At 38.5% G+C, this 19,751-nt stretch overlaps 1 protein-coding gene across 1 annotated transcript in view; it reads left to right on the plus strand.

Annotated features, from left to right (window-relative positions):
• The window catches only part of TXNRD1 (thioredoxin reductase 1), a 62,275-nt gene that overhangs the window by 28,825 nt on the left and 13,699 nt on the right, over positions 1-19,751 (plus strand). The window contains exons 5-13 of the mRNA NM_001122669.2: positions 60-179; positions 3,195-3,337; positions 3,774-3,889; positions 5,395-5,620; positions 8,581-8,673; positions 9,589-9,665; positions 10,761-10,917; positions 14,771-14,878; positions 17,464-17,559. Coding sequence (NP_001116141.1) covers positions 60-179; positions 3,195-3,337; positions 3,774-3,889; positions 5,395-5,620; positions 8,581-8,673; positions 9,589-9,665; positions 10,761-10,917; positions 14,771-14,878; positions 17,464-17,559 — 1,136 coding nt within the window. The remainder of the gene's footprint in view (positions 1-59; positions 180-3,194; positions 3,338-3,773; positions 3,890-5,394; positions 5,621-8,580; positions 8,674-9,588; positions 9,666-10,760; positions 10,918-14,770; positions 14,879-17,463; positions 17,560-19,751) is intronic.

The following is a 19,751-nucleotide window of genomic DNA, read 5'->3' on the forward strand; positions in this document are numbered from 1 at the left end:
TTGAATGTTTGTAAGGCTTGGAAAGCAGGTTATAAACTGATTTCTCAATGTTGTTGTAGGTCTCGGAGGAACATGTGTGAATGTGGGTTGCATACCTAAAAAACTGATGCATCAAGCAGCTTTGTTAGGACAAGCCCTGCAAGACTCTCGAAATTATGGATGGAAAGTCGAGGAGACAGGTATGAGAGGGAAAAGCTACTCTTCTGTTTGTGCTTTTGGGGGTTTGAGCTGCAATCTTTGTAATGCGTTGTCCATTTTCATGAAGATAGCAAATAGCCTAGTTGTTTTTATTGTTTACATTTTTGATGGATATAATCACTGGAGTTATCCTTTGTCAAGTATTTACATAGTTGTTATGGTAACAACAGATACTGCATTTGGACTATGGTATTTCTGTAATATAAAATTAGAGTTCTTTTGAATATATTGTCATGTAGTATTTGTGAGAAATCATACAATGTTTATAATTTGTAAGGAAGTACTAATTGCATTTGCTTTCTTTCATGTTGCATTTTTCTCCCTCCAAAGAAGTCTGTTTCATGAGCTGATGTTTGTGGGGGGTGGGGGTTGTTTGTTCAGGAGGGGGTGGTTAGGCTTTGTTGGATTAAAACTATTTAGAGTACCCTAGAAACCCTAGACGAGTTTAAGAGATTGGAATTGTTAATTTTATTTTTATTTATTTATTTATTTGAGACGGAGTCTCACTCTGTCGCCCAGGCTGGAGTGCAGTGGCACGATCTCAGCTCACTGCAAGCTCCGCCTCCTGGGTTCACACCATTCTCCTGCCTCAGCCTCCCGAGTAGCTGGGATTACAGGCGCCTACCACCACGCCTGGCTAATTTTTTGCATTTTTAGTAGAGATGGGGTTTTACCATGTTAGCCAGGATGGTCTCGATCTCCTGACCTCATGATCCACCTGCCTCAGCCTCCCAAAGTGCTGGGATTACAGGTGTGAGCCACCGTGCCTGGCGGAATTGTTAATTTTAGAAAGTAGATTGCATTATTTAGTAGAAGAATAAAATGAGATCTGGCATAGCTTCCTGGCTAATTTATGACATATGTCACTCTGTTGTGAAGAGTGAAACTCCAACCCCTATGTGATTTGAGGTTTGAGACCTATGCATTATGGAGCATTTGAGGGAAAATATTCTAGCCAGTAGCCAGGATAAACATTTTGTGGCTTTTTTGGGGTTTTAATTGTTTATTAAATGTAAAGATAAGGCATAAATGTATACTTGGAAAAATTTTGCTCTCACTCAAACTAGTTATGCTTCTCTTGTTGATGCTTTTACTTCCTACTTAAAATAATAGTACCTTTTCCAAGTCTGGAATCTTAGAAAATCACTAACTTTTAAAGTTTTATAATGTTGGGGTCACATTGTTTGCTCAGACCCTTAAGAGAGAGAGGGATATAAGAGGAAATTTTGTAAAACATTGATAATTACTGCAGCTTAGATGATTAGCACATGTGGGTGAGCTATATACTATTCTATTCCACTCCTAGCAGAGAAACAGCAAGTCCTGAGCCTTTTGTAGTGGTGGTAGACAGAGGCCAGGCAGGGAGGTTAGTCCAAGCTTCCTGCAGCCTTCCCTACCCACAAGCTACCTGGTCCTCTAGAACCATAACCGCAGTGGCATCTGCAGTTACTTTTTTTTTTTTTTTTTTTTCAGTTGAACCAATTTCTTAAGGTTTGCTCTAATTCTAACATTATGATCATATGAATTCAATATCCATGATCTATCTGTTCTCTTGGAGGCTATAAATCAATTTTTTGTGCTGTCATTCCCACTTCCAGAGGCTGGCCAGTAAGTGTTATAAGCCTATTTTCAAAACTTACTGTATAGCCAGCCAGGATCATGCCTGTAATCCCAACAGTTTAGGAGGCCAAGGGGAAAGGATCAGTTTGAGACCAGAAGTTCAAGACTACCTTGGACAACAAAGCAAGAGCCTGTCTCTACAAAGAATAATTAGTCGGGCCTGGAAGCCCTCTCCTATAGTCCCAGCTTCTCAGGAGGCTGAAGCAGGGGGATAATTTGAGCCCAGGAGTTCAAGGCTGCAGTGAGCTGTGATTGATTGCACCACTGCACTCCAGCCTGGGCAACAGAGTGAGACCCTGTCTCTAAGGAAGAGATTATTGAGGCTGGGTGCAATGACTCATGCCTGTAATCCCAGCACTTTGGGAGGCTGAAGTCGGCAGAGCACTTGAGGTCGGGAGTTTGAGACCAGCCTGGCCAACATGGCAAAACTGTGTCTCTACTAAAAATATAAACAATTAGCTGGGCATGATGGCCCACACTTGTAGTCCCAGCTACTCTTGAGGCTGAGGCACGAGAATAGCTTGAACCCTGGGTTGAGGGGTACGGAGGTTGCAGTGAGCCCAGATTGAGCCACTGCATTCCAGTCTGGGCAGTCTGGGCAACCAAAGGGTTGATTTTTATCCTTTGAAATTTAATATTACTTTAGTGTCCTGACTTAAAGGATTAATTTAATTATGACAGAATCAAAAAGAATAAAAAAGTTTTCTCTTTGATAAGATATGGGAGTTTGGAGGAAATGTGATAAGACTCTTAAAATCCTGTCTAAATGAATAGTCAGTGAATTTTTTCCGTAAAAGGCCAGATGGTAAATATTTTAGGATTCTTGGGGCATAGGGTCTCTAGTAGCTACTTAACTCTGCTTATGTAGTGTGAAAGTAGCACTAGAAAATATCGAAATAAATAAGCATGGCTGTATTTTAATAAAGCTTTATTTACAAAAAGCTGATGGGCTGGATTGGCCCATGGTGCAGTTTGCCAGCCCCTGGCATAAACACTGTTACTAGTGTAGTAACTCCATACTCGGCTACATCAGAATCTCTTGGATTTTCTTACAAACACAGAATCCTAAGCCTTAATATATCCCAGAAATCAGTAAAATTCAAGTTCGTTTCTAGATAAAGAAGGAAAAAGTTTGTGTATTGTTATTTTAGTTTAAAATTGTCAGGGGATCTGTCTTGTATTATTTAATTGTATTAGTCTTATAAGAGAATATTTGAAGATGAAAAAGTGGCATATGTGCTCAAAATGGAGGATTTGCCCTTTCAGATTGCCTTTTAGAGCTCTACTCCCTGTATTTCACTTGAGTGGTTATTGAGAAATGATCTTTGCCAGCAGTTGAAAAGCCAAACAAGATTTTGTCTTATTTTCTTATACAGTTAAGCATGATTGGGACAGAATGATAGAAGCTGTACAGAATCACATTGGCTCTTTGAATTGGGGCTACCGAGTAGCTCTGCGGGAGAAAAAAGTCGTCTATGAGAATGCTTACGGGCAATTTATTGGTCCTCACAGGATTAAGGTAATTGTGTGACATCCTGACTAGCGTTTTTTTTTTTCTTTTTTCTCTTTTTAAAAGCTTTGGTTAGAAAATGTTAAAGTATTATAATAAAAGTAATAGCCACTGTGACCCAGACTATCCAGTTTGGTGATTTTGCTATCATATCATCCTATGGGGCCTTGTGTGGAGGTATGGTAAAGTGTAAGTATGCTGGACCAGACCGCCTGGTTTTGAGGCTTGGCTCCAGCACTTACTAACATTGTGACTTTGAGTAAGTCTGTTAACTACTCAGTCTTAATTTATCCTTTTTTTTTTTTTAATTATCCTTTTTACTATATTATTGTCCTCATTATGAGGATGAAATGAGACAATGTAGTGAATGGCCTTTGTTAACTATGAAGTTTACAATTCTGAGGAATGATTACTTAATAAGGTTTTCATATTGGTTCCTTTGTAGGCAACAAATAATAAAGGCAAAGAAAAAATTTATTCAGCAGAGAGATTTCTCATTGCCACTGGTGAAAGACCACGTTACTTGGGCATCCCTGGTGACAAAGAATACTGCATCAGCAGGTAAAGAAAAAAAGCAGGGTGGAAAAGAAAAACCCTTTGTGGATATTGCTTTCGCATTTTTCTTCAAACCCACTGCGTCAATTTCTTGGGCTTCAGACAGATTTCTTTGCCACATTGTGCCCTCTCTGGGGGCAGCGGTTTGGGAGAAAGAGAAAAAGGAAAAATGATTTTAAAGGAGAACATTTTAAATATTGAAAACTTCAAACATTGGTCATCTTGCTACACAGAGTATCACTAACATACTAGTATAGATTTACATTTGTATTCGAAATTTATTTATGCATGTATGAGTATGAAAGTATGTAATAAAACCAAATGGATATTCACAAACATTTTGTAAAATAGGTATGATACATATATACATTTAGATTTTGTAAAATGAGGATCATGTATTACCCTTTAACACTTGCAGAGTGGCTGCTAAAAGAATTAGAGGCTGTCAGGCCATTTAGATTTATCAGAATCTAGACCCTACTCAATGCTGTTTGAATGGTTGCAGTGTCAGTGTAGAAGGACCTCCTGAAACAAGTCAAGCAAGGAGATGTTTTGCTGTGTGGTTTATTTTTGCCCGTCAAATGGTAACACTGCTGACATTGTTCAGGAGCTTTCAATTATGAAGTCATTAAGACAGAGTGTTGGTAAATGTGTCTTCTTGGATGCTTTTTGCTCAGGAGTTTCTGATTGTGTTATAAATTGCTCTACTCCTTCAGGCTCTTTTTGGTATATGCTTTTATCCTTTCTCACATGGTGGGAGAGGGAGAGGCAGGTCTCTGGGGCCTTTTTTATGAGGACAGTAGCCCCATTCATGAGTGCTCTGCCCTCATGGCCTAATCACCTCCCAAAAGCCCAACCCCTAATATCATTGCCTTGGGGTTTAGGATGTTAATGTGTGCATTTTGGGGATACATAAACATTCAGACAATAGCAGGCTCCCTTCCATTATTTTTTAAAAACTCATTCTCTAACATGCTTTTATGATCTCTGTGTCCCTAGCTCAACTAGAAGACTTTTGTCAGGTTCTACTCCTTATAGTTGGCTTTTATATTATAAGATATTGAAAGTTTTTTTTTTTTTTTCTGCATCCTAGTCCACATTCTTGATAATAATTGGTGTTTCAGCTGAGGACAAGCAACACAGGTTTTTCCACCTCAGAGCTGAGTGGTGGCATGAGGATGGAGGTTAGGGTTTGCAAATCTATAATTTGTTCCAAACAGTTCAAAATCATTTAGTGTGAAGATGAATTGGACTAACTGACTAACATCAGAAGTTACACAGTTTGCTGTGTTTAGCTATGGGTAGCTTGAGCTACTCCCAAAGCAACTGAGTGGCAAGAAAGGGTATCTAAGAATTATAAAAACTTCTCATGTATTATGTGTGTAGCTAGTAGAATGTTTATCATCTTGAAAGTATGTTCTTGTCAAAGTAAAAATGTGTACTTGGATTTAGTAATTATTTATATAGGAACTTTTTTTTTCTTCTTTCTTCCTTTTTTTTTTTTTCCCCAGTGATGATCTTTTCTCCTTGCCTTACTGCCCGGGTAAGACCCTGGTTGTTGGAGCATCCTATGTCGCTTTGGAGTGCGCTGGATTTCTTGCTGGTATTGGTTTAGACGTCACTGTTATGGTTAGGTCCATTCTTCTTAGAGGATTTGACCAGGACATGGCCAACAAAATTGGTGAACACATGGAAGAACATGGCATCAAGTTTATAAGACAGTTCGTACCAATTAAAGTAAGTGGGTTTGCCTGTAGGTTTGTTGATTCTACATTCACGGTAAAAGGCAAAAAGAGAGTTGAGTTGGTGGTAGAAGCATCCTTTCAGCATTATAAACCATCAGGAATGCTGATTCCCCTACTGTTGTATACTGGTATATAAACTTGTACCTCCCTACCATCTAAACACCTATATAGCTTTGTTCTTATTTGTAGATTAATAATCTCTTCCTTTGTCAACTTTCTAAATTTTGGTTTTCTTCTCTTCTGTTTAATGCTTTCCTTTATGCATTCCTTTGTCATCTTTGGTCTGTTAATACTTTGTTTCTTCATATGTACCAGAGATTTAAATAAGAGTTCAACACTAGGCCCCACCTGCACTCCCTGGCTCCCCACAGGACATTTCCCCTTGGTATATGATAACATAAACACTACATAAACACTACATACTTCTGGCATCCCTGAAAGTGATTATCTCATTTATTTATGTGTGCTAACCTTTTTCGCTCTTTTAATCTTTTGAAAGGAGCTAATACTATGCCAAGTCACATCTGGGATTTGTTACCATTATCACAAATGTTTTCATATATGAGTGACAAAATTGAACACTTAGTGTGTGTCTCAGACTAATAGATAATTTTCTCTAGTGCAGGGAAAATGGTGGGACTATTTTGTTAAAGTTAAGGAATTATAGTTGTCTTTTTTTTTTTCATCTCTCAGTGGGTTGACTTGTGTATGTGACTATGGATCTCCTAATGCTGATAGATAAGAATATGAACTTTGGGATCAGAACGACCTGAATTCAGATAATATTCTGCCAGTTTCTTGCTCTATGACTTTGGAAGAGTTACCTCTCTGAACCCGTTTCTTCTGTAAAATGAGGTTGAAAATAGCATCTAACAATTCTTGTGAGGATTGCATTAGCGAACACTTATAAAGTAATTAGAAAAGTACCTGGTAGAGAGTAAGTTTAAAGTGAATCATCTCATAATATTGTTATGAAGATTAAGGCACAAATTTCCTGGAAGCTGTCAGTGCTTGATTACTGTAGCTGTTTTTTATTTTTACCTTTTTTTTTTTTTTTTTTTTGAGACGGAGTTTCGCTCTGTTACCCAGGCTGGAGTGCAGTAGCCCAATCTTGGCTGACTGCAACCTCTGCCTCCCAAGTTCAAGCGATTCTGGTGCCTCAGCCTCCTGAGTAACTGGGGCCACAGGTGCGTGCCACCACACCCGGCTAATTTTTATATTTTCAGTAGAAAGGGCTTTCACCATGTTGGCCAGGCTGGTCTTGAACTCCTGACCTCAAGTGGTCCTCCCAGTGCAGCGTCCCAAAGTGCTGAGATTACAGGCTTGAGCCACTGCGCCTGGCCTGTAGCTGTTTTTTAGAGTAGAGGTATATATGCTATATTTGCATTAGAGCTATGATTCGTAAACAACAGCTGTATGTATATGCTGTACTGATAGAAAGTAACATCTTCCTATATACAATTTTTTAACATTTGGGGAGTTGTGGACCCTTTTGAAAACCTGGTGGACTATTCCTAGTAAAATAGGGTTACCAGAGTATCTGATTCCCACAGCTGGTATTAAACTCTTGCTGTATTATAAAGTGACCGAATGGAAGGAACCTTCTGTGGAGAGTGGGGAGAGGGTACATTTTGGACAGAGAATGTAGTATGTGTACAAAGGCTCTGTGGGGAGAAATATTGTTCTAGATACCAAAAAGGCCTGATTGAAGTACAAAAGTGAATAAGGGTGGAGGTGGGATGAGGCCCTTATCATTTCCAAACAAATCTTAAGCAATGGACCAATTAAGCTCTTTTCCAAGGATTAGAACATTTTGATTAAAATTAAACAAGAAAGACTTTTCCAGTATGTTCAGAGAGGCTCATTTAACTATATAAGAAGGAAAGGGAATTCAGGAAAGAAATTTTTATTATTTATTGATGTCAAATAAAATAACCCTGGATAGTTTCCCAGGTGGGTTTCGTTTTTTTTTGTTTTTTTTTTTTGAGATGGAGTCTTGCTCTGTCACCTAGGTTGGAGTGCAGTGGCGTGATCTTGGCTCACTGCAAGCTCCGCCTCCCGGGTTCACGCCATTCTTCTGCCTCAGCCTCCCAAGTAGCTGGGACTACAGGCACCTGCCACCACGCCCGGCTAATTTTTGTATTTTTAGTAGGGACGGGGTTTCACTATGTTGGTCAGGCTGGTCTCGATCTCCTGACCTCATGATCCTCCCGCCTCAGCCTCCCAAAGTGCTGGGATTACAGGCGTGAGCCACCGCACCCGACCCCAGGTGGGTTTCTAAGTCATTATACCTAGTCTGTAGGTTGTTGTTGACATCTATTTGTAGTGGGTTGGTATATTTATTCTCCTCTGCCATCACTCAAGTATCAGGGCTTGCTCATTTCTTTCTGCATCCTTAACAACTGAAAACACCCCCTGGTTCTGATAAACACCCACATCTCCTTGCCCACTCCGATTTTTAAGACTTTGTAACTGTTACCCATACCACTATGGACCTGCTGTAATGTAATCTATCCTTTGTTGTCAATGAAAGCTGAGCATCTGTGGTCAAAAGAGAATCTCTGAATTTGGGCAACAGTTGCCCTCCATGGGATTAATGATTCTGGGTGAATCACAAGATAGAAACCTGGGAAAAGCAGTAAGTCATTGGTTTGATTTTAGGGATGGTAGTGTGCTTTCTGTAGCTTGCTTTTCCCCCCCATTTTTCTCTGAATTTTATTGTTTGAGAACTCTTTCAAAGAAAGCCCTTCTAGCAGACAACATTGAGCAGTGAAAAAGAAGGAAATAATCATTTATCATCCTAATAATGTTAAGTGAGGGAGATGGGACATAAAAGACTTTTCAAGCACGATTTTATATTTTAACTTTGGGTTAACCAGATGGAAGGGGAAGGTAGAGAATCCAACTTGATAAATGTCTTTATTTCACAGTAAAACTTTATCACTCTTACAGGTTGAACAAATTGAAGCGGGGACACCAGGCCGACTCAGAGTAGTAGCTCAGTCCACCAATAGTGAGGAAATCATTGAAGGAGAATATAATACGGTAAGGAATGGGCCCAGGTTAATACTTTATCAGAAAGCAAATAACATGCTTATTGGGTATCTTATAGGAACTTAAAATGGCTCTTAGTGATTTCCAAATGTACTGGTTCTATGCCAATTCTTAGACATCTCAATAACTTATGATATTAAAATTTGTTTTGGTGGCCAGGTGTGTTAGCTCACGCCTGTAATCCCAGCACTTTGGGAGGCCAAGGCGGGCAGATCACAAGGTCAAGAGATCGGGACCATCCTGGCCAACGTGGTGAGACCCCGACTCTACTAAAAATACAAAAATTAGCCGGGCGTGGTGGCGTGCGCCTGTAGTCCCAGCTATTCGGGACGTTGAGGCAGGAGAATCGCTTGAACTCAGGAGGCCTAGGTTGCAGTGAGCCGAGATTGTGCCACTGCACTCCAGCCTGGGTGACAGAGCGAGACTCCATCTCAAAAAAAAAAAAAAGTTGTTTTGGTAAAGGGATGGCCTCAGATTTTTTCCACTGTAACTTAAAGTATTATTAGTCAAATGGCTATACAAAGGCAACAGAATTTTTAAATGAGCCAGAATTTCTGTCCCGTGTTCTTTCCTTTCATCTCCCCACGCAACCACTTAAAAAATAATTTAGTTACAGACTATGATGTCATTGTCTTTAAACTTGGATAGGTTTATTAAGACATTATGAATTCTCTTTTTCCTAATCAGAAGTGGAAAATAATTTCTACTATATCATATATGTTCAAAGGATTTTTTTTCTGAAGATTTTAATTTATTTAAACTCTTGCATTACTTTCTTACTGAAATATTTATTTCCAAGTTTGAAAAATGAAATCAGATTAGCTTAATAAGCAGAGAAAAATATGATTAGGTAATAAATGCAAAGCCTTTTTGTTATTAGTCACTAATATATTAATAATTTTTCAGGTGTTGCTGGCAATAGGAAGAGATGCTTGCACAAGAAAAATTGGCTTAGAAACCGTAGGGGTGAAGATAAATGAAAAGTAAGAAAAAAATCTTTATTATGTCATATTTGTGGGGTTTTTTTTGTTTTTGTTTTTGTTTTTTGAGATGGAGTTTCTCTCTTGTCTCCCAGGCTGGAGTACAATGGCACGATCTCGGCTCACTGCAACCTCCGTCCCCTGGGATCAAGCAATTCTCCTGCCTCAGCCTCCCATGTAGCTGGGATTACAGGCATGCACCACCACACCCGGCTAATTTTTGTATTTTTAGTAGAGATGGGGTTTCGCCATGTTGGTCAGGCTGGTGTCAAACTCCTGACCTCAGGTGATCCACCTGCCTTGGCCTCCCAAAGTGCTGGGATTACATGTGTGAGCCACTGTGCCTGGCCCATTATGTCATATTTAATACTATTTCAGTTATTTACAGCATTGGTCAATTATAGAATTTTAGTTTTTTGTTGGTATGTTTGTTTTTTTGAGACAGAGTCTCGCTCTGTCACCCAGGCTGGAGTGCAGTAGTGCAATCTCATGTCACTGCCACCTCTGCTTCCTGGGTTCAAGTGATTCTTGTGCCTCAGCCTCCCTGGTAGCTGGATTACAGGCGCCTGCCATCACACCTATAATCATGCTGGCCAGGCTGGTCTCCATCTTTTGGCCTCTAGTGATAACCCACATCAGCCTCCCAAAGTGTTGGGATTACAGGTGTGAGCCACTGTGCCTGGCCGAATTTTAGATTTTTTAAACCTAATTTTTACCATAGTTGAGCTCTTCAACTATGAAGAAATGAAACTTTTCTTCCAGTGCCATTCACATTAGTGTTTCCTGTTTGTTTTCTTTTATCCATTTTGAGGGGAGTTATAATTTAGAATCCTCACTCTTAACCACTGTGTTGGAGTTCTTCCATTCTCAGATTTCTTAGAGTTTTCTTATTTCTTTGATTTTCAGAACCATGGACAGAATTGTCATTATCTGATAAGATTTTTGTTCCTTTGAGCTGTTTTGTTTTATTTTTAATACGTTAGAACATTGCCCTCAGCTAGAGTCACAATTTTGGGCTTCCCTGGAAAAACGGAAGATTTTGTTCTCCTTAATTAATAATGGTAATTAATGATGATTTTTAACTGAATAAAATTGCAGGACTGGAAAAATACCTGTCACAGATGAAGAACAGACCAATGTGCCTTACATCTATGCCATTGGCGATATATTGGAGGATAAGGTGGAGCTCACCCCAGTTGCAATCCAGGCAGGAAGATTGCTGGCTCAGAGGCTCTATGCAGGTTCCACTGTCAAGGTGAGTGTTGTGCTTGTTGCCCATTAGATACTGTTGTCAGTAATACTCCCAGTTCCTTATTTAGGGGGCAGTTGGGAAGTTTCGCAGATCTTGAATAATTTAGTTATTCTGGTGATGGCATCCTAGATGTCCTTTATTAGTTGTATTCCAGACAAGATATTATTAAGGCTGCTGTACATTGTGACTTTATTATGAAGATTGACACTCCGCCGGGCACAGTGGCTCATGCCTGTAATCCCAATACTTTGGGAGGCTGAGGCAGGCAGATCACCAGGTCAGGAGTTCAAGACCAGCCTGGCCAACATGGCGAAACCCCATCTCTACTAAAAATACAAAAATTAGCTGGGCATGGTGGCGCATGCCTGTAATCCCAGCTACTCAGGAGGCTGAGGCAGGAGAATTGCTTGAACGGGGAACCGGGAGGCAGAGGTTGCAGTGAGCCAAGATTGTGCCACTCTACTCCTGCCATGGCTACAGAGCAAGACTCCATCTAAAAAAAAAATTAAAAAAAAAAAAGAAAATTGACATCTTGGATTCACACTATGAATAAAAAGAGCTTGATTAATCAAGTTTCAGCACTATTGTTGAATAGTGTACTTTATATCCATATACTCTAAACAGTTGTATTTTATGTCAATTTCGTCATTACCAATATAAATAAAATGTTCTGAGTCTTTTTATGGCACTTATCTAGGCTATAAAAGGACTTGAGGATTTAGGTAATGGTGTCGGTGTACAAAGTAGCTTAAACCACTATTCAGGCCTTATTACCCAGTCCTTAGAAAATATCTGTCTTAGAGGCCAGGTGCGTTGGCTCATGCCTGTAATCCCAGCACTTTGGGAGGCTGATGCAGGCAGATCATGAGGTCAGGAGATCGAGACCATTCTGGCTAACATGGTGAAACCCTGTGTCTACTAAAAATACAAAAAATTAGCCAGCCGTGGTGGTGGCGGGCGCCTGTAGTCCCAGCTACTCTGGAGGCTGAGGCAGGAGAATGGCCTGAACCCGGGAGGCGGAGCTTGCAGTGAGCCAAGATTGCGCCACTGCACTCCAGCCTGGGTGACAGAGTGAGACTCTGCCTCAGAAAAAAAAAAAAAAAAAAGGAAAATATCTGTTTTAGGATGTTGAATATGTTAAATGTTATATTGAATTTTAAAATGATTTTTTAAAAGTCAGTATAGGATGTTAAAACACTTCAGTATGTTTCATGGGACTAGATGGCCAGAAAAGAATAAAGACAGCTGTTTTTTAAAAAGGTTTCCAGAAACATTAGTTGTAAAGAATTTTGGCATTACCCATTTTCCTTACATTGGTTTCAGTTGGTTACAGCAATGGGAATCTCAAAGAGTGATGCTAGCAAAATTTGTGACCTGGGGTTATTTGGGATGTAGCATAATAAAATCTCATATTTTGAATTAATGGATTGAGGGTTAAAAAAGATTTTGAATGCCAGATTGACTGATTATTGAGGGAATAGCAGTTGGTTCGTATTACTATTTAGAATAAATTTAACAAGACTACCTCTTTGAATTACATCTTGTATGCATTGTTGCAGTTGTTGAATATCTGGTACCTCAATATAGCTTGAGATTGGATGCACTTAATTTATTCTTAAATTCATATCTCAGTGGTTTCCTTAAAAAAAAAAAGGCTAAAACATTGAATGGAGTTGTACTTTAAAGTAAGGTACAGCTGGGCACAGTGGCTCACACCTGTAACCCAGCACATTGGGAGGCTGAGGCAGGAGGATCACTTGCCCAGGAATTCGAAACCAGCCTGGGCAACATGGCGAAACCCTATCTCTACAAAATATACAAAAAATGAGATCGGTGAGGTGGTGCGCGCCTCTAGTCCCAGCTACACAGAGAGCTGAGGTGGAAGAATCACCCGAACTTGGGAGGTGAAGGCTGCAGTGAGCTGTGATCACACACTGCAGTCCAGCCTGGGCATCAGAGTAAGACCCTGTCTCCAAAAAAAAAAAAAAAAAAATTCATGGATCTTTTTGTTTCCGTTGGACATACTCTTCTCTGTCTCAGCCGTAATCTAGGAAGACCTCTACAGACCTCAAGAACTCTCTTTATGCGTGCAATTCCATCCTTTCTGGTTTTCTGCCTTGCAACTTGAAACCACCTTGGCTTCCAGGAAAGACCCTGGGCTCTGTTTGAGCTCTCCCTCTCTGCACTGAGGCTTAGAAACTGTCTCTGAGCAGTAAGCTGGAGCAGTCACAGGACTCATCTCATTTGTTTCCCTTCCCGCAGGGATCACAGGCTTGCACTGCCTCTTGGTCGATGTCTTAAAATGTGTTGCTTCATCCCTGTCTGGTTTCCTAGTTGTTTAAAGCAGGAGGGTAAATGTGGTCCCTGATACACCACTGTGGTATAAGTGGTTGTCTGCCTTTATTTTAAATTAGAATTCCAAGGGTCTATGTATTTTTTTTTAGAGAAAATGGATTATATTTATTGTTTCTAGAGGGGAGCATATTTTAAAGATTTTATCTCCCTGTTTTAGAGAGTGAGAATTGTACTTCTCTTATTTTAAATGCAGAATGTTACTTTGGATTGCCTCTGTGTATAAGTATAACTGCTAGGCTTTTACCAGATGGCATTATAAACCCTTGGCATTTACATAATATATTTTTTCACAATTCACAGCATATTAAAAGTTCTGAGAAATCTGATAGAGGAACTCATTTATTTGCTTAATCCAGTTCTTTACAAGTTCATTTGACTATGGAATCCCCTTGTCATCTATACCTGTTAACATCATACAGTATGCTTTGAAAAATAGTCCTAAGAGTTAACCTTTTTTTCCCCATGGTCTTCTTTACCATTTTAATGGCTGCATAGTGCAGTTTTACATTAAGGGTGTGAACTATAGCACCACTTCCTAATTGGGATTTTTTTTTTTACTTTTTTTTGAGACGAAGACTCACTCTTGTCCCCCAGGCTGGAGTGCAATGGCGTGATCTTGGCTCACTGCAACCTCTGCCTCCCGGGTTCAAGTGATTCTCCTGCCTCAGCCTCCCGAGTAGCTGGGATTACAGGTGCCTGCCACCACGCCCAGCTAATTTTTGTATTTTTTAGTAGAGATGGGGGTTTCACCATGTTAGCCAGGCTGGTCTCGAACTCCTGACCTCAGGTGATCCACTAGCCTCAGCCTCCCAAAGTGCTCGGATTACAGGTGTGAGCCACTGCACCTGGCCCTAATTGGGATTTTTAAGCTATTCCAACATTGCCACTATTGAGTACTACAGCAATGTTCAGTTAATACATGTAGCCTTTTCTGTATATCAAACTATTACTATGTTAGTATTGTATATTATAGTAAAATATAGTAATATATCGTACTATATATCTATATGTTAAATTATAATATCTATTATCTTATTATAGATTTCTAAAGGTGGGATTATTGGGCCAAAAGGATAAAATGTTTTATGGCTGTTAATATGTATTACCTAATTGATGTTTTAAAGAAATCTTTTAATTTTTTATCACTGATAATCCAAAACTATCAGATTTGGGTACACCAGTATTATTTTTGGCTGCTTTATTAAGGGGAAAAAAGTGTGTCATTGTTGATAACATCAGTTGGTTGATGGATGGAGAAGCTGCATGAATCTTTTTCTCATAGTCTTACCAGACTTCACACTTCTATCTACTAAACTTTTCAAATAAGTTAATGGTTCTCAATGTAGTAGATTAATTAATTAATATCTCGGATTGAGACTTCACATACTTTGGTAGAAATTTATTACTCTTATTTCCTTTGTCAATTTTGACTTTTTTGAATACCTTTTTTTTTAAGTTATAACTTTGCCTATTATAACTCCTTACCTCCATTTTTAAACAGTGTGACTATGAAAATGTTCCAACCACTGTATTTACTCCTTTGGAATATGGTGCTTGTGGCCTTTCTGAGGAGAAAGCTGTGGAGAAGTTTGGGGAAGAAAATATTGAGGTAAGTTCTTTTCCTCTTTTCTCCTATGTTATATCACTACTTTTTTTTCTTCAGAATTTAAAATATATAGAAGACTTGAAAAATAGTACAAAGCATTTTCATATACCCGTTATCCAGATTCATATTACTAACATTGTGCCAATTTATTTTATACACTTTTAGTAGTCTCTCATTCTCTGTGTGTGTGTGTGTTTCTGTGAATCATTTGAGAGTAAGTTGAATTCTCCTTTACCCCTAAATACTTTATTGTGTATTTCTATGAACGAGGGCATTTTCTTATATAGCCGTAGTGTAGTTACCACTTTCAGGAAATTTGGTATTGGTGTAATATTTTTATCTGATTTAATTTTCATTTTCTAATTCTGTCAGTTGACCCAATCGTATTTCCTTTTACTTTTTAAAATCACATTTATTGATTTCTCTGGATTAATTATAGGAAAATGAAAAGAAAAAATAAAAATTTTTCACTGCTCCTGCCATTAGTACTACTTGTTTCTAGCATTACTCTCTAATTTGTACTAACTTTTCTGCTCACATTTTATCATGGAGTCAAAGAAAATGCACATGAAATACACTATTTCTGTATATACAAATAATGCCACCCAAAAGGACTGCTGTTTTAAATCATTTTAGGGAAAATTTCCAATAAAACCTTTTGAAAGACCAAATTTGTGAATAAGTCAATTTTTAAAAATAAAAAGCCTATTTTAAATCTCTTAATAATCTTTTATTACATGCACTGGTAGTAGCATGTAATATGTTGGTCTATTAGTAACACATTATTAACCTTTTTTTCTGATTATAACAATAGTATATCTGGCTGGCATGGTGGCTCATGCCTGTAATCTCAGCACTTTGGGAGGCCGAGGTGGGTGGATCACCTGAGGCCAGGAGTTTGAGACCAGCCTGACCAACGTGGAGAAACCCCATCTCTACTAAAAATACGAAATTAGCCAGGAGTGGTGGTGCATGCCTGTAATCCCAGCTACTTGGGAAGCTGAGGCAGGAGAATCGCTTGAACCCGGGAGGCGGAGGTTGCAGTGAGCCAGGATTGCGCCATTGCACTGCAGCCTGGGCAACAAGAGAGAAACTCCGTCTCAAAAAAAAAAAAAAAAAAAAAAAGAATAGTATATCTTTATTATAGGAAGTTTCAAAATTAGGAAAATATCAAAAAGGAAATTTTAATTCATGAAGAGATAACTGCCATTAATATTTTTGTGTATTTCCTTCCAGTTTCTTTTTCTCTAATTTTGATGCGTTTTTATATTTTATGTATATATATATATGTGTGTGTGATTTTGTGTGAGTGTGTATGTCTTAATGTTTTTCAAAGTTTGATGAAGTTACTCACAGTTTTAGGTCCAAGCTTAATATTAATGTTACGTCATGAACATTTCCTGTCTTTAATTCTCTAAAATCTCCATTTAAAAAAAATGTGTAATTCTTCTTTTAAGGGGTGCTGTACTGTAATTTGTTAAGCCATTCTTTGATTAGGTTGTTTACAGTTTTTCATTATTATAAATAGAATGACATCTTCATAATTCATTGTTTCTCAGTTTATTTTTTGAAGATAGATTTCCTGTGTGAGTGTGTATATACATGACATACATATATAATTAAAATTTGAAATTTTTAATATATATTTCATATTTCTTGATAGACAATAAGTTTTTTAAAATTTGCTTTGTTATTATAGAAGTATAACGTGTTTGAGTTGAAGAAACTTTGAAAAATGTAAGGGAAAGAGGAAACAATTACTTATGGAGTTAGAGCTGTAACAGCAATTGTTAGCAATTTGGGGTGATTCCTTTAATTTTTTTCCTATATAATTGTGATACTGTGATACTGTACATTAAATTTTGTAACCCATGTTTATTTTTAAAATTATATTATTTATCACAACATGGAAGAACACTTCTTATGTCTTCATAATCAGTTTGCTCGTAAAAGGTAGCGAATCATGTTTTGAACTGAGGCTAGCAGCTGGAGGAAAAAAAAAATCCATTTAGTCAACCAGGAATTACATTAGAAAGGATGCTGTCGTTCCACCCTTCCTTCCTCCTTTCCTTCCCTATCTCCTTCCTTCTTTCCTTCCCTATCTCCTTCCTTCATTGCTTTTAGTGAATAATGCCAAAGGAGGAAATGTCTTTTGGAAGCATTTAGCAAGAGAACTAGATAATTACCTTAATTGATCCTGGCACCTTATTTTTTTCTTGCCCAAGTTGTCATTCACAGTGGATAACAAGATAGTATTGAGTTTGGGTGTGTGTGTGTTTTCAATGTATGACAGCAGGTAATTAAATGGCTTATTTCTCTCATTCCCTTGCTCTTTTTTGTTATTAGTTAGGGTGTACTATTTTGAGGTAGAGATATACATAATTAAGGGATGAGCTTATAGCAAAAGTGCCTGACAGCAAGGAGTTGAAAGTCATTTACCTTTTGACCAGATTCCTATTTATTCCATGAATTTTATTATTTAATGAAAGTCTACTTATTAAAGAGTCTCTACCGTCTTTCACCATATATGTTTGACAGACTTAATGTTTAAAATAATGGGTCTAAATTTTGCTTTTGTATATTCTTAGGTTTACCATAGTTACTTTTGGCCATTGGAATGGACGATTCCGTCAAGAGATAACAACAAATGTTATGCAAAAATAATCTGTAATACTAAAGACAATGTAAGTTTAATTCTCAATCCTTTCCAGTAATTTTATTTAGTTGTTGTTTTTTGTTGTTGTTTTTTTTTAGATGGAGTCTTGCTCTGTTGCCCAGGCTGGAGTGCAGTGGCGCTATCTCTGCTCACTGCAACCTCCGCCTCCTGGGTTCAAGTGATTCTCCTGCCTCAGCCTCCCAACTAACTGGGATTACAGACTCGCGCCACCACACTGGCTAATTTTTGTAGACGGAGGTTTCACCATGTTGGCCAGGCTGGTCTTGAACACCTGACCTCGTAATCTGCCTGTCTCGGCCTCCCAAGGTGCTGGAATGTACAGGTGTGAGCCACCATACCCGGCTTTAGTTTTTAATATATAGCTTAGTTGGTCACATGGTGCAGATGGCATTCCTTCAGTATTTCGCATGCCAGTTGTCTCAGCTAATAGATATCAGCAGCTGGCAAGGACCTTGGCTGCACTGCCTGCTGCCCCCTCATCTTCACTGGCACAGGGCCCTACACTTAGTCAACAGGCAGCCAAAACTTACTGAGTGAAGGAACCAAAGGCACAACTTGAGAACTGTCTGTGTTTGTGTTTATAGAAGAGGAACAATAAAGTCATCGACTATCTAAATACAATGAATAACAAAAAAGAACAGGAGCAATGCACGTTTGATCCTCAGCAGCTGGCACTACTAAGAAAGAGCTCTTAATTGAGTTCTAAGATTTCATTGCCTGATGCTACATGTAATGCTAGTCTGGTGTTATTACATGTAAATCTAATGTATTTTAAGTGGTTTTTAGTAGTCCTCCCACAGATATACTTTATTCATACCATAAACCCCCAACTGTCCAGGTGAATAAGAGTACAATATGCAATATATTACAGTCCTTTTTTTTTTTTTTTGAGACGGAGTCTTGCTCTGTTGCCCAGGCTGGAGTGCAGTGGCGTGATCTTGGCTCACTGCAACCTTCGCCTCCCAGGTTCAAGTGATTTTCCTGCCTCAGCCTCCCAAGTAGCTGGGATTACAGGCACCCACCACCATGCCCAGCTCTTCTGTATTTTTAGTAGAGACAGGGTTTCACCGTGTTGGCCAGGCTGGTCTCGAACTCCTGACCTCAGGTGATCCATCTGCCTTGGTCTCCCAAAGTGCTGGGATTACAGGTGTGAGCCACCGCGCCCGGCCTATTACAGTACTTTTTTAGCAGAAACCTGTGAAAGCCTGTGAGCAAACTCTATACCTCACAGGGTTTTTTTCCATATATATGAAATGAGGCATTGGATAATTCATATTTTTTGAAGTTTTTTGACTGTGGGACACTGGTATATTCATATACACACACTCTCTTTAATATTGACTCTTAAGAAAACTGATCTTTTTAACTTAGCTGACACTTTTTAAAGAAACGACCTAGTGAAAATATAAATGATGTTAAAGAATCTGTATGTTAAAAGCCTAGTAAACTGATAATGTTTTAATCTTGAAATTTGAATATAATTAAGCCATGTATCCTATTTGGAAACTACTGCTTTAGGCAGTAGGACAGTTACAGGTTGGTTTTTTGGTAAAACCAAGGGTTTTAGAAAACATTTTCTTGAATCCTCTGCAAAAAAGATTCAAATGAATATACTAGGATAACCCATAATGAGCTACACAGCTAACATAAATAACAATTGTATATATAGTTGTCTTTTTCTTTTTAGGCAAATTTTCTCAAAAGTTTGTTTATATGAGTATACATTAGATATCACTTTTACTGCAGACAAAAGGAGAAAATGTCAGCCATTCTCACTGGCAGTACATTAACTGCCCCTGTCTCACTGAGAGAGACTTCAATTGCTCATAGCAGTCAGTGAAACCTTGAAGGTTTCCTTCCTACCAAGCAAATCCATTTTAACCATATGTATTTTGCTCTTTTTTCAATGTTACATTTGTTCAAATGGCATTGCTAGAATAATGTGGAAAATAATTTTCCTACCAATAAACCTGTCAGTAGTTGAGGTCATAAGTAGGGTGACAGTGTTTTCGGTTATTTTCATAGATAAAGATAGTAATAGAGAAGATGAATATCTGTTACTGCTCTTTTGTCATGAGTAATCTGAGGTAAAAGCTTGTAGAACTTCACTATCCCTGGGGCGTGCTTTATTCATTTTGAATCAGTCACTTGACTTCAGTGTCTAAATGTCCTTGATTCTAAATTGTACTTACAATGTTT

This window comes from Pan troglodytes, chromosome 10 (assembly GCF_028858775.2).
Source record: "Pan troglodytes isolate AG18354 chromosome 10, NHGRI_mPanTro3-v2.0_pri, whole genome shotgun sequence".
NCBI lineage: Eukaryota > Metazoa > Chordata > Mammalia > Primates > Hominidae > Pan > Pan troglodytes.